General features: G+C 32.5%; 1 protein-coding gene across 1 annotated transcript in view; it reads right to left on the bottom strand.

Annotated features, from left to right (window-relative positions):
* Positions 1-10,468, bottom strand: part of LOC144545496 (uncharacterized) — a 171,766-nt gene extending 161,298 nt beyond the window's left edge. The window contains exons 1-2 of the mRNA XM_078294065.1: positions 10,188-10,468; positions 9,713-9,886 (exon numbers count right to left, since the gene is read on the bottom strand). Of these exons, the coding sequence (XP_078150191.1) occupies positions 9,713-9,886; positions 10,188-10,373 (360 nt within the window). The 5' untranslated portion in view covers positions 10,374-10,468. The remainder of the gene's footprint in view (positions 1-9,712; positions 9,887-10,187) is intronic.
* Between the last annotated feature and the right edge of the window lie 3,788 nt (positions 10,469-14,256).

Consider the following 14,256-nt stretch of genomic DNA (forward strand, 5'->3'; position numbering starts at 1 on the left):
TTTATTATAAATTTTCTTCAAAAAAATCATAATATACTTGCCTTCTTGTTACTATATTTGATGCAGCTCTTACATGTCATGCATATATTATTAAAGCAGAAATTTTCTTATTATATTTTTATAGCTTCATACTTTTATTATAGGCGAGCGGTTGAGCACATAAAAAGAAATAATAATAATATAGTAGAGTTATAACGGAATTATAAAGGACTGTTTTGGACAATGCTATATATTATTTAATCATCCCTAGTCTAATGTATCGACACAAAAGTATAAATGGAGAGAGAAGGTAATAAGGATTGTTGGAAATCAGACGCAAGTATCATACCAGGATCCTAAACTTTCTTTAAAGGGCATTTTGCAAAAGTTTAGTTTTTAGACTATAAAGAAAAAAGAGGAATACTTTTGAGGTGTGTGTGAAAAAGTCATTGGCAAAGTGCCAACAGCCATGGTCACATGGGTGGGTTTTGAGGGATCTGACTCTGCTGCGAAAAGCAGCTTCCTACATTATTTCTTCAATTATAATCACTTTTTTTGGTCTGCCCATCCTGCCCGAGATAAAATAACTCCATTCTTTATTACTACGAACTGCGCTTTTTGTAGTTTTGCACTTTTGCTATTGCAATGCCCGTAAGCTTTATACATGGGCCACTCAATTCCCAATATTAGAAAAATCCAGCTATTGCAATGCCCGTAAGCTTCTACAGGAAAGATTTATTATTCATAATATATATTTTTGTCATAAAGTGATTTTTACATTAATATATATGTGAGTTGTCTGTGTTTTAAAAAAAAGAATATTTAAGAATTGGAAATAGCTTTGCATTCTTATATAAATAGTAATTTGAGAATTTGTTTTAACAAAATATATAAGTAAATCATGCATTAATTGCTATTTGCTAGGTTAGGGGCAAAAAATATTTTAGTTGCACCATAAATTTCAGTATTTCATAACAAATGCATAATGCTGAAGGTTAATGTGGGGTTTGATGATTTTTTTCCGATATCAAAATCTAAGAATCAAACCGAGTACGGAACATAAATTTAGTCTCACGAATTATCAATAAAATACACAAAAATATGGACATCCGACTGGACCTAAACATTATATATTGTGCTGACAATGTTAATTTTTTAGAACTAAACTTTGATCTAGTGGTAAACTTAATGCCTTTCATATGGCATCTAACATGTTAAAATTTCTAATAAAAGATTTCTTATGTGCAGATATTAAATAGTTGTGGTTTGATCTTTAAAAAAAATAAAAGGCACTGTTAACTTATGTAATTTTATAGGAAAACAAATAATAAATCATATATTTTTTGTTTTTTGAGAAAGAAAGGTAAATGTCTAATTTCCTAACTTTTATTTAATTATCTATAAAGGACCTCTATTTGAGTTTCAAATCTACGATCTTTCACACAAAAAAACCTTGGAAATTAAATAACGAAATGCTTTCTCCATTTTACTATTCTAATGGAGAGGAGAGAAACCCAGCAAGTGTTTAAAATTTGATTAAATTACGTGATAAAAGAAAGAAAACAACAAAGTATAGTGGAAGCCATGTTGGTCCAACCAAATTCAATGCTTAGCGTTTGCTGAGGAATCCAATTTAATTATGGAAATTGGCCCGGGTGAATTACCAAAATGACACGTGTCTCAATTTTCATAGATCAGGATCTTGGAACTTGGGAGCTTAAGTCAAGGTATGTGCTCAGCTTTTGATCGTTAAAAATTAAGAATTATAAATTATTCGTATCTATAATCCATTAACCCTCTTAAAGAATACAGATATATATACAAATATAATAGTTTATTTGTAATTTGTAAATCCGAGCATTTTTAACGGACCATGGATTTTCATTCATTCAAACAAATATATATAATTATTTCCTTAAGAAAAATCCCATTTTAACCCCATATATTTAAGAATAATTTTATTGTGACCTCCTTAATTAGAATTTTATTCACTTTTTGTAATCACTGTACTGTGATGTCATGATCAAATATGATATATATTCTTCATTTAAAAATTTGCTTAGCTCCGTCCATGCCAATAGTAACCCTTACAGCTACATGTATCTACCAATGACAACCTCTCCTCCCACCCCACCTCAAGCCTAAAGGAAAAAAAAAACAAAAAAAAAACAAAAAAGGGAGAAAAAAAGGGAGGGATAGATCTAGAGAGAGAAAAGAATGTCTGTACTGTCAATTATCTGAACTACATTAAATTTCTTAGTGCTTAAGAAATTATACTGGCCTACATTTTCTATTTGTGATTTTTGAAAACTAATGTATAATGCTAATAATTTCAATTGAATTGAATATTTATCTAAAATGTACTTTTTGTCTTGCAAATACTTTAAGATCCGTATCATATAATAATTATGTTAAACTATCAATATTATTTATTAGTCTAACGATGCTATAAATTAGCCCAACAATTTTTCATATTAAATTTCAATGTGGCTAGTTAGTTTAACAGAATTATATACATGTTTAACCAGTCTAAGCATAATTTTAATAGTTCTTACTCTGCTCTAAATTGAAATTTGGATGTTACGTATTGATATTTGATAAGTTTAGATAGGAGTTTAACATTACTATACAGTAATTCAGTACTGCTTTAAATTAGTTTAAATGTATTGTAAGTTAGTATAATAATAAAAGTGAGGCTATGGTAATATGCATATTATAGATAAAACCGTGTTGTGGATTCATAATTCTATTTTCAAAGTTTAAATAGTCGATCCGAATTGTTAAATACGATTTTCATAAATAAAATACTTACAAACTAAATTTTACATTTTAAAATATTTTTACTATTTTTCTAAAAAGATAGAAAATCATTGTTTTTTATTGATACAAAATTTTCAAATCAAGTGAATTTCTACCTATATAAAAAAATAGTAAAAATATTTATTAAAAAAAATATAAAATTTGATCAGCAACTACATTTTTATGTAAATATCATGTTGAACATCTGTTTAGACTTTAGAAATAAAGATACGAGTCCATAGCGCGTACTGTTGTGTAATATGCATATTACCATAGTCTCACTCTAAGAACACTGTAGAATGTAGATTAAATGTTTACTTTGAAACTACTATATAACATCACATATAAAATGCTGATGTAATAAATGATAATTTAGTAGATGAATTGAATTCAAGTACAGACACACAAGTACCCAACAGGCTGTTCAATCCACAGCTTTAAACAATAATTATTGTACTTCTAAAGAAATTATAATTCTTGGTACATACATGAACATAATTCAAATTTAAATGGAGAGGATATAACCTTCCTCTTAAATGCCAAATCCTACGGCTCCTATATAAATGTGAGGCACTCTGCCACAGTTTTGCTCCTCCTCTACTCCATTCATCCTCTTTTGAAGAGAAAAGCAACAAATTTTTTAAGGGAGGACTGAGGAGGCAAAGAAGTTGCATTGGTTTTGTGCCTTGCATGTGGATTTGGAGCCATTGATATTATTTGATGTGCATCCTTTTAAGATCTACATCATTTTGCAAAAGTTTGTTTATATAAAAAAGTATTAGGAGCTAAAATTGTTGCCTGCTCTGTTTCTCCCTCCATTATTCATTATCAGTTCACAGTAAACTCAGCTAAGTCTTCCAATGGGTGAAGAAGTTAAGAAGGTAATGTATCAATGCATATATGTCCCTTAATTATACTAAATTGTTATGTTATACTAAATCTCATTGTTGCATGTTGTTTTATTGGTGAAGTAACGAACTTGACGAGCATTCAGAATTTTTATTTATAGTTTAGTTAATAGTTCAGAAGTAGAAAATTAATTTCTTTTTGTTACACAGGAAGAGGAGGAGGCTAAGGAAGAGGTTAAAGAAGAAGGGAACGAGGAAGAAGACGCAAAAGGAGAAGAAGAGAAGAAGGAAGAAGCAAAAGGAGAAGAGGAGAAAAAAGAGGAACCAAAAACAGAGGAACCGCCCGCACCACTGCCTCCAGTCATGCTACAAGTGGATTTGCATTGTGTTGGCTGTGCAAAGAAGATTCAGAGATCTATTCTCAAGTGCAAAGGTATCTCTCTTTTTCTCTTTGAGGAAGATAAATTAATAAGAAGAAAATTGGTTTTTGGCAAATAAGAAAAGCAACCATATTCACTCTAAATTAGATTGGTTTAATGTACCTTTTGGATATAGTAATATATTCTAATTCCAAGCATGATTACATCTTTTTGGACTCCCCAATTTAACTTAGAAAAAGAAAAGGTAACCTTGCCAAATGCCAAGCCTCCCATCCCCATCTCCGCACCATCACTAGTGACATGATTGGTGATGGATGCAAACTGGTATGTGCACACCATAGACCATACAGTGTGGTCACAACCAAATAAGGAACCAATATCAAATTACATCTTACTGGTTACAATCCCAGCAGTTCCATACACCACCACTAATACCAGACACAATGCTCAGATTGTTATAGTAAACCAGTACAAATTCAGTCTGGACAGATGCCCAACCAAAACCAAATAAATGTTCCAAGCTACCAACAAATTCAAATTTGGTTGTTTGTATGTAAATTTGAACTTGTGAGGATGAAATGATGAGCAGGGGTTGAAGGGGTGGAAGTGGAGATGGGCAAAAAAAATAGTGACAGTGAAAGGGATAGTGGACCCACAAGCGCTGTGCAACCGCATCCAGAAAAAGATGATGAGAAAAGCCACTATTATCTCTCCTGTGCTTCCACCACCTCCTCCTGAGGGAGAAGCTCAGCCCCTAGTGGTCCTTTCTCAGGTACATTCATTTCTCTCTCTCTCTTTTCTTTTCATAAAAGAAACATCACTAATTCATTAATGCAATCAAATTTTGTCAACTTTGCCATTTCATCGACAAATTTATTTAAGCAAATATTGCACACGTATATGTATGCAGAATTATTTAATGTGCTCAATTTTCTTCATACCAATGTAAAAAAAAAAATATGGGATTTATGGGACCAGAATCAGAAAAGATCATAATAAATGTTCATAAGAAATACCAATATATTGGTTTGTTTACAACATGAATTAAGTGCTGCAGTGATGTATATGTTTGACTAAAATTCATACTGTGAGACGGTTAATACAAGTTGAATTCTTTCTTTGTAAAAGAAAAAAAGGAAAGAAAAGAAAAGAACAAATATTCTATGATGAGTTGATGACACGAAAGAGCTAGAAGAGGAAGCTCTCTCATGTGTTACCATCTTGGAATGACTGTATCCATTAAATTTCCAAAGGTCCATTGTTAGGTAAAACACCTGGAAGAAAAAGCAACTTTATATAAAAAAAATAAAAAAACCTATCAACCTTTTCATATATTTAATTTTTTTTTAATAGAGAACTTATTTGTACATCACCTAGAAGAAACTAGAGAAAAGGATAGAATATTCTTTTTCCAGGGACCAGTACACAGCCTCTCAATGGCTAAGCCACATGAAACCAAATAAAAAAGTTGCCACATGAGATCCCAATTTGAGTTTTGCTTCATGGGGTGGGTCTCCGGAATGAAGACCATGGCCAATTTTGGTTGGTTAAGAGGAAGCTTCGCATCTCCCATGTTCCCTCTCGGCACAAGAGGGTAAAAAGTCGGTTTGAGCACTGATTTAGGAATCGCCCTTCTCATAGATCCTCTTCTAAACTATTATCTCCTTCTTCAATTGTTCTTTTCTTATTTTTAAAAACTCAAGCCGAGTTATTATCGCGAAACATCTTCATGAGTTGATCATGTTTCAATTCTGATGTGTTTTAATGATTGTTTAAGCTATGTTAACTCGTTAGTGGTGGCCATCATAGCCCGGTACTTCGTCGTGACACTTGATCTTACTTCAACTGTTTGCTTTATGCTTTTTTTTTTTCCATATCGTGAGATTTCCTCCAATGAACAATAACCGGTTGTAGATCATGGATCACAATTTTTGACCCAATTCGCATCAGAATAACCTACAATACAATAGAGAGATCATTATTCTTCTAAAGCCAAATACCTCGACCAAATGAACTTTTGAGATACTTAGGAATTCAGATAATACCGACTGTCGATTATTTTAAAACTAAACCAAGGTTCTTAAATATTTCTTAGTTTTCTCTGCTCTTATAGAATTAGGGCTAATATAAATGGTTAGGAGATTAACTTCAAGGAAAAAAATATAATAATTAAAGAGTTGAAAGAGAAAATAGGAGATTCAAATAATTGGAAGGTACCTAAATTATTCAGCCAATTAAAAAATAGAAAGCAGTTGACTGCATCCCTAATGTAAATAGGGGTGTCAATGGGTACGATACGGGTAGGGTGGAACTATTTCGATACCCATATCTGTTATACTAAGTGCACCTCTAATTAAACAAAAACTGAAATTAAATTGCAATTGAAAGTAAATAGATGAGTTTAGAGAAATTGACACGGGGGATGATAACGGAGTTCGGCAAAAACAAAGGCCTACGTCTCCGGGGCGTACCAACCTCTTTCTAGGTGCGTCTCTCTATTACCCAATATGAAAGAAATTACAATTGTGAACTGTGAGCCCTTACAAAACGGGAAGTCACGGCCAACGAGAGATGAGTGCCGGCGAGCCCTTGCAACCAAGGAAAGTCACACAAGCTACTCAAGAACAAGAGAAACACTCAATAGATCACTCTAACCTAATCTAATTAGAGATTAGTGAAGTGGGTTTGAGGTTGTTTGAGATTGATTGAGAGATATTGAAGTTTTAAGCTCAATCAACAATGGTGGAACCAAGCTCTCAGAAAATCGCCTCTTTTGAAGTTTAGGGACGGCTAGGTTAGTTTGGGCAGAAAGTCCAATCCCCTATTTATAGAGTCAGCTCAAAAATGAGCTAATTGAGCTAAAACGTTACAACGTTTTCACAAAACATTACAACATTTTCCCTTTAGGTTTTCAAATTGTCTGAAAGCTCAGTAAAACGTTACATAACGTTTTGCACTGTAAAAACTTGATCAAAATCAGGAATTTCTGAAGTTTGAAAATTAATTAAAACGTTACTAACTTTTCAAAACGTTACCAACGTTTTAAAACGTTACAGAAAATGTTATAACTTTTTAAAATGTTATAACTTTTTAAAATGTTACAGCAACATTTTAAAACGTTAGAACTTTTTAAAAAGTTACAGCAACGTTTTTGACTTTTTTGACTTTGATCGAGTTGTTTCACAGCGTTTTCTTAAGATATAATCGTTATAACGTTTTTATCCTGTTGAAACAACATCAAAAACACTTTACCAACTTTAAAATATTACAAATTAAATTCTTGATAAATATCTTCATGATTTCTTCGATTCAAGCATTCTACATTGCAATTCCAATTCGGCTTGAACCTACATAATTCTAAAATAAAAGAAATCATAAAATTTAATAATTGTATGTTTTGCAAATTAGTCAAATAGACGAAAAATATTATTGCTCGAACAACAATATCCACTAAGAATTGACCTTACCTATACCCTATCCATACACGTTAAGAATTTTTCTTACCGTACCCTACCTATACCCGCTAAGATTAGCGGGTAACGAAATGGTAGTGGGCGAATAACGAATAATACAAATATAATAATTTTATTATTTTTTCAAGTAAACCATCAAAACTTATCATGTTATACATATGAAATCACAATTAGTAATATAAAATTAAAATATAAATTTGCAAATAATCCTAAGTAATAGTTTCTTATTAAGCAAAAAACATAAAATCACAAATATCTCTTCTAACAAATTCAATTCCTTAACTAAATAATAAATTAACATTCAAACAAAAAAGTAAAATGTTTAGCATAATATTCTTCTTATGATATAATTTATTTTATATAATTATCCGTTACCTAACGGTTACAAAATAACCTTTACACGTTCCCATACCCGTTTATCTATCTATACCCATACCCAAAAAGTTAACGAAAAAAAATCTTATCCATACCCATCTTATCAAATATAATACGGGTAGGGTAAACGGGTAAATGGGTGTCATTGACACCCCTAAATGTAAATTTAATACCAGAAAATAATGAAACAACCTTTGAGAAACACAGTATCAATGTACCACAAAATAAATACAAATTCTCTCTATCTCTCTCCTCTCACTCTCTCTCTAAAAATACGAGAGTTATAGAAAGAGAAGGACAAAAATAGGGTGCTGTTATTCCATTCGAAATAACAACGTATTTGGTTCCCTCTCATCAACATACATATCTAATATAAATTCAAGACCCCAAGATAACCTAAAAACATTTTTTTTTTTTGGATTTAAAGCCCATAGGCAATTTCATTTATTTAAAGAGTTACAAAGTAGCTGTTACATGATATGAGACAATAAGTGTCTTAAAAAGCATATATGTGTAAACAAACTAAAAACGCACCAAAGTATGTGTATCTTGTGGACACAAATTTGGTCATCCTTGCTTGATTAAAAATAATAGGAGCCTACATATTGTTTCCTCGGTATGCAAAGTTTGTCCTACTGGTAGACTTTATCGTAGAATGCACTGAGTCAACCCGGACTGGAAACTGAATCAACCAGACCGGGATAGTCACCACTCAGAAGTCTCAATGGAGGCCCTGAATCAAACCTAACCAGGAACTGAATCAACCACATATGGACAGTCACCACTCAAAGGTTCTAATAGATAGTTGCCAATGTGAAAACCAGAAAGAAAAGAGGGAGAAGAGGAGCAGAAGAAAGAGAGCACATCACAAATACCAAGAAAAACCAAAACATACAACAACATAGAAAGTAAATAATTATATGTACAACTCGTTCCACCCACTCTTCCTTTGCCAAAGAGAGAAAGAAGAGTTCTAGAGAAGAGAAGAAAAAGCGAACTGCTTGTTGGATAAAAACCTCAGGAGGTCAAAAAAAAGCACGGTGACCAGATCGATTAGGCGGAAGCACAAAGAAACAATGGTAAGGTCCGATAGACGGAAGCGCCTGTTCAAATGAAGATAGTAATGAACAATAGCCAGATCCATCAAGCAGAAGTACCTCGCGCTGCTATCTCCAATTGACGGAGAAGAGAGAGCCGATTGTTTGAAACGATCTACTTTTTTATTTCTTGTATTTTTTTCTGGAATTTCACCATGGTTTCTCACCGCTTAGAAAAGCGGTCCAAGCGGTCGCTACCAGTGGTACCTAAAAACTTGTGCAACAAACTCAGCGTACTAGACTCCATTCCAATCAATCTGGCAAATTCAGATAGCTCCTCCAATCCATGTCCTCGGGTTCAGTAGTTATTGTTTGTGTCTAGACCGGGTGCAATTGTATTCTGGTTATAGATGGGAAGGTGATTACCCTTCTCCGTTAGCTCAGTAGAAATTGTTTTGAAATTATTAGATGAATTATTAGGATCCAATACATCTGAATCCGATTCAAACATCTGTACAAGAATAGAAAAGTGTAATCATTATACTCAGCAGGATGCCCAAAAAGTACAAGACTAATCAATTAGATGAAAAGCATCGAAGAATGAAAGTAAATTAAATCACATTGAAATATTGAATTCTTGGTAATCGTAAGAATAACCCAGATATATGTTGTTACGGGATGAAATAAAAAGACAAATTATATGCTAACATTTTTTGAACATCAAATGAAATATATTGATAAATTTGTAAACAAGAAAATATAAATAATCCGTTTTAACTTATTTATGTTTGAAAGAAAAATATTAGGTCCTTATACATTACCTGTTCGTCCGACCCACCCATAAAAGCTGCATAATTGCTAGTGCTAGGACCCGGTGCACTTATATTCCGGTTCCAGCTGAGAAGGTGATTATTGTTTAACACTGGCTCTGTAGAATTCCCATTGATATTATGATATAATTTAGGCTCCTGAAAATGTGCAATCGGTTCAACCATCTGACCAAGAATACAAAAGTATAGTTCATTATATTGAGCAAAATATGCAAAAATTAGAATAACCAATTAGAAGAATAGTAAGAAAGAAAAAAAGTAAATGACATCACACTGAATTACTGAATTCTAATTGTTAATCCGAAGAATAACCCATATGTTGTTACCGGATGAATAAAAGGCAAAATATATGTTAACATTCACCGAACATGAAATGAAATATATTTATAAATTTACAAGAAAAAAATAAAGACTCTTTTTAACTTATTTTTTTTACTGAAAAACATATTAGGTCGTTATACATTACCTGTTGATCCAACCTGCCCTCAGTTGTTACAAAATTCCTTGTGCTTGGATAGGGTTCAATTCTATTCTGGTAATCCATTGCAACTGTAGAATTCGCATTGAAATTATGAGATAATTGATTAGGCTCCTGCACAACTACATTCTGTTCAGCAATCTGTGCCCAAATACAAAAGGATATATAGCTCATTATATTGAGCAGGATGAATATGAAGAAAAAGATTAATCAATTAAAAGGGAATTATGAAAGAAAAAGTAAATGCAAGAACGCTAAAAGATTCTTTTTAACTTATTTCATGAGTTAAAAAAATAATGTCCTTGTATATATATTACCTCGTGATCATCTAATGAGTTGTACAGTTCTTCAAAAGTGCATGACTCAGGAAAATATGCAAGATTGATTGGGTTTGAACCCTGTTCAGCATTTTTCTCGTTGCAGTTGCCATGATGACTACTTTGCTCTCCAAACTCTATACAGTTTCTGTAGGTATCATCATGCAAATTAGAAGTATCCCCTCGATTTGAATTTGATTCGAACATCTGCACAAGAAGAATGTATAAATCGTCGATTCAGAGGTCAACCAAAAAGCAAGAAGGTTTTAACCAAAAATACAAGTATGGAAGAAAGCATTAAATAAGAACACAGAATTTTTATTAACTATGAGCATAACCTTTTGTACTAAACTGCATACCTTATCAGTTTTTTAACCTTCAAATGAAACACATACAAAGAGTTCATACAAGAAGAAAAATTTCTCTTCTTTTATATTGACAAAGTATACTAGGTCCCTTGACATTCTTTTTTCCAAAATACTATCTTCATTTAGATTGCCTGCTTAAATCCTTAAACCCTGAATTTTCCCTTGATATAAGGTAGGCGAGTTCATTGCATTCAACTGCATGGCAAGACATCAATTCATAATGCAAAATGAGTAACGCATGGAAGAAACAGGATTGTGAATATTGCACTCTCAAACCTGAATAAATGACATTTAACAACCGTAATAAAAATGCTATCAACATGTAATGCTTCTACCATTACGTCAACTTTGACTTGTTCTTGCCGTTGTGTGGATGTACCTGCCTCCATTGTGTTCGTGTAACAGCAATGACCACATGTCCTACTGAAGAAGAAATAAATGTAAACAAAGACGTTACTATGCCTGATAACATATATAGGAGTAAAAGTGCATTAGTATATATATGATTACTACAATATAAGACTTGAACTAGGCATAGCTTATAGCTATCATAGTCCCAAATTAAAGTCCATAATTTATGCTTCTTCTATTTATTGTCAACTGGTTTTTCAGTTCTCGAGCAGATCAACAATTTAATCTCTGTAATTTAATTAACTTTATAAAGGATATCAAGAACGTCAAACATATATATAACATGAAAATATTTGAAGGTTCGAGAATTAGTTGTCAGTAACTTCCTGAATTCATCAACAAATGTAAGTATATTACTGAACAAACTCTTCAAGATTAAACCTATGGTCTGTTCTCTCTGTAATTAGTTATGCATCAAATAATGAGTTTCTTTCGGAAAAATTCTTACGTATTGCTCACTGGTGCTTCAGGACTCTGTTTTTTTGCGCTTGCAGCTGGTAATTTTTCACACTCAATCTGATCTAATACCTGCAAGAGCACAAATAGGAACAAAAGATTAGCTGGTGTGGACAAAATTGATTGTGTAACTAACCATCAAATACATAAAATTATAAAATAATAAAAAAAAAATGTATTCTTGTCCCTATTTGATTGCTTTTGCTCCTGATCAAACATTAATTAGAAAGGAGAAAACATCTGCTTTTGCCCATTTTATTACTGATAATGTGGAACATAGCAAATTAAGATATATATCTTTAATGGTAAACAATGGTAGGTTATTTTTAAAAGTGTGATCCATATTTTACATAGAATGTAAATCTTGTACAAGAAATAGTAATACTTGAGGTGGTGCTGGAGGATGATGCATGTCACCGCACAATATTACAGAGGAAGCCCAGAACCAAAAATATTCTGGGCGACTGTTTTCATGTCTCTATCATTAATTGCAATTATTAGCAAATAACAACTGCAGAGAGTTCCGTAATATTCTAATGATAGGTAATTTTTGTTTACCTTCCGTATGGCAGCATATGAAAAATGTTTTCTAAGCTTACGTACTTCTCTCTGTACAATTTTCACAATGCCCATTAGGTAACTATAAGTTGGCAGAAACATATGTCACTGTAAAGATTAATGAAAACATTCTATGTCATCCTGGCTCACCTCAAGAATTTGCTGATTATAGTCCCATGTAGTATTTGGAATGTTACCACCTGTTGTACCATTTAAGCAGTTAAAAAAAAAACTAACTGAGAAATAATGTAAAAATGGAAAAGAGGTCATGGTAACGGCTGCCAATGAGTATCAAACTAATGAATTAATTGGGTGGAAAATATTTTCTTATAACTACACATGACATGACAGGTTTTTTAGTTCCTTGTTACCTTAGTTACTCTTTTGAAATTGGCATTACTGCTAGTATAACCTCCAAGAAATCATGGATTTAAGCTCTTAATACCGAAAATACGAATGGGGAACTCGTTTGAATTATCCATTCAATTACGATAAAAGGAGACCCTACCTTAGTATTCATTTAGCCGTTGAGACTTGAGACTATCAGAAAATAAATGGTAACAAAATATCATTGGGTAAAAGAAGAAGAAAGTGCTTAATCCTCTGGTGTAATTAACCACAAGTACATGAGTTCATTTGAACTTTGTTTTACTAGATATTCCAGTATTACTTTCTCAATGCTTAATACTGTAGTGCAATAGTAGATCATAGAGCTTAATTTCTACTTCATTGTCGGTATAAGTACATTTTATTCTATGGAGGAACTAATATTTACCAAGATTCATAAAACATAGAATACATTATGATTTAGTTTTAAAAAAAAGAAGGGTTTGATGCAATGAGTAGAATGGAGATTGTATTACATAGAGAGGAGCATTGAGAAAGACGGATAAGATTCTAAAATGTATTAGGGAAGAGGTTTGATGCAATGCGTAGAATGGAGATTTGAAGGGATAAATTCCTTTCAGATTTTATGTCATTTTATTACATTGTGACATCCCTTTCATACTCTACTGAATATGAGTTTTGGCTTCTTTTCACTTTCCAAACATAGCCTAAACTGCTCAGCTAGTTGCATTGTTTTGCAGAAATTAATGTTAAGCATGTTGCAGCTGCCATTTTCTAGTGTAATGCCTGCCATATGAACCAACATAGGCCACACATATATAGCTATATAACACTACTTACCTTTTTATTAACATAATTTCTTAAAAGAATTTATGTATATGTATTCTCTTTAAATATATTTCCAGCTGCCATATCTTTTCATAGTGTAATTAATATTGTGATTATTTATTAATTATTTGATTTAATATGAAGTTACTCTTTTCGTGGGACAGACGAGTTTCACCTTTGTGCCCCTTGTTGCTGTGATCAGTTTCCTTGTTGGCATCTGCATGATCAATTTCCTGGATTGGATTTGAGTTGTTATCATCTAAACAAGTTTGCGGTTTAGATATTTATAAAGTCTGATATTTTAATGAATGAATCAAATGCATATGTAAGGTGCAATGAATGAGTAAAGGACGAACTCCAGTTGTGAATACTAGCTCTACATATGATCAGAAGGGGCATTTACCATATTTTTTGGCTGCTGAGTGGCCGATGGTAATATGTCATGTGTATACTTCTTTATCGTAAGTCTGCATAGAGCATGCTTGGGCTGAAATGAATTTGAGCATGATTGTAATTTGAGATGAGTTTATGAACAAGGAAATTAAAAGTTCGTACATCTTCTTCAGAATTTAGGTTTCATTGATTCATTCTTTACCTTAGCCTCATCAGATGTGTACTCAATCATAGTGTAGTCCTGAAGTCCAGTTTGTTTGTTTGTGTCTTGCTGTGTGTTTTCAACAAGTTTGTACTTGCGTTCATTCCAAGAGGTATCTCCATGATTCTTCGGTTGGAAAGAACGAGCATCCCATCTGCAATTTCTTGACGTTTTTC

This window comes from Carex rostrata, chromosome 28 (genome assembly GCF_964058835.1).
Source record: "Carex rostrata chromosome 28, lpCarRost1.2, whole genome shotgun sequence".
Lineage (NCBI taxonomy): Eukaryota > Viridiplantae > Streptophyta > Magnoliopsida > Poales > Cyperaceae > Carex > Carex rostrata.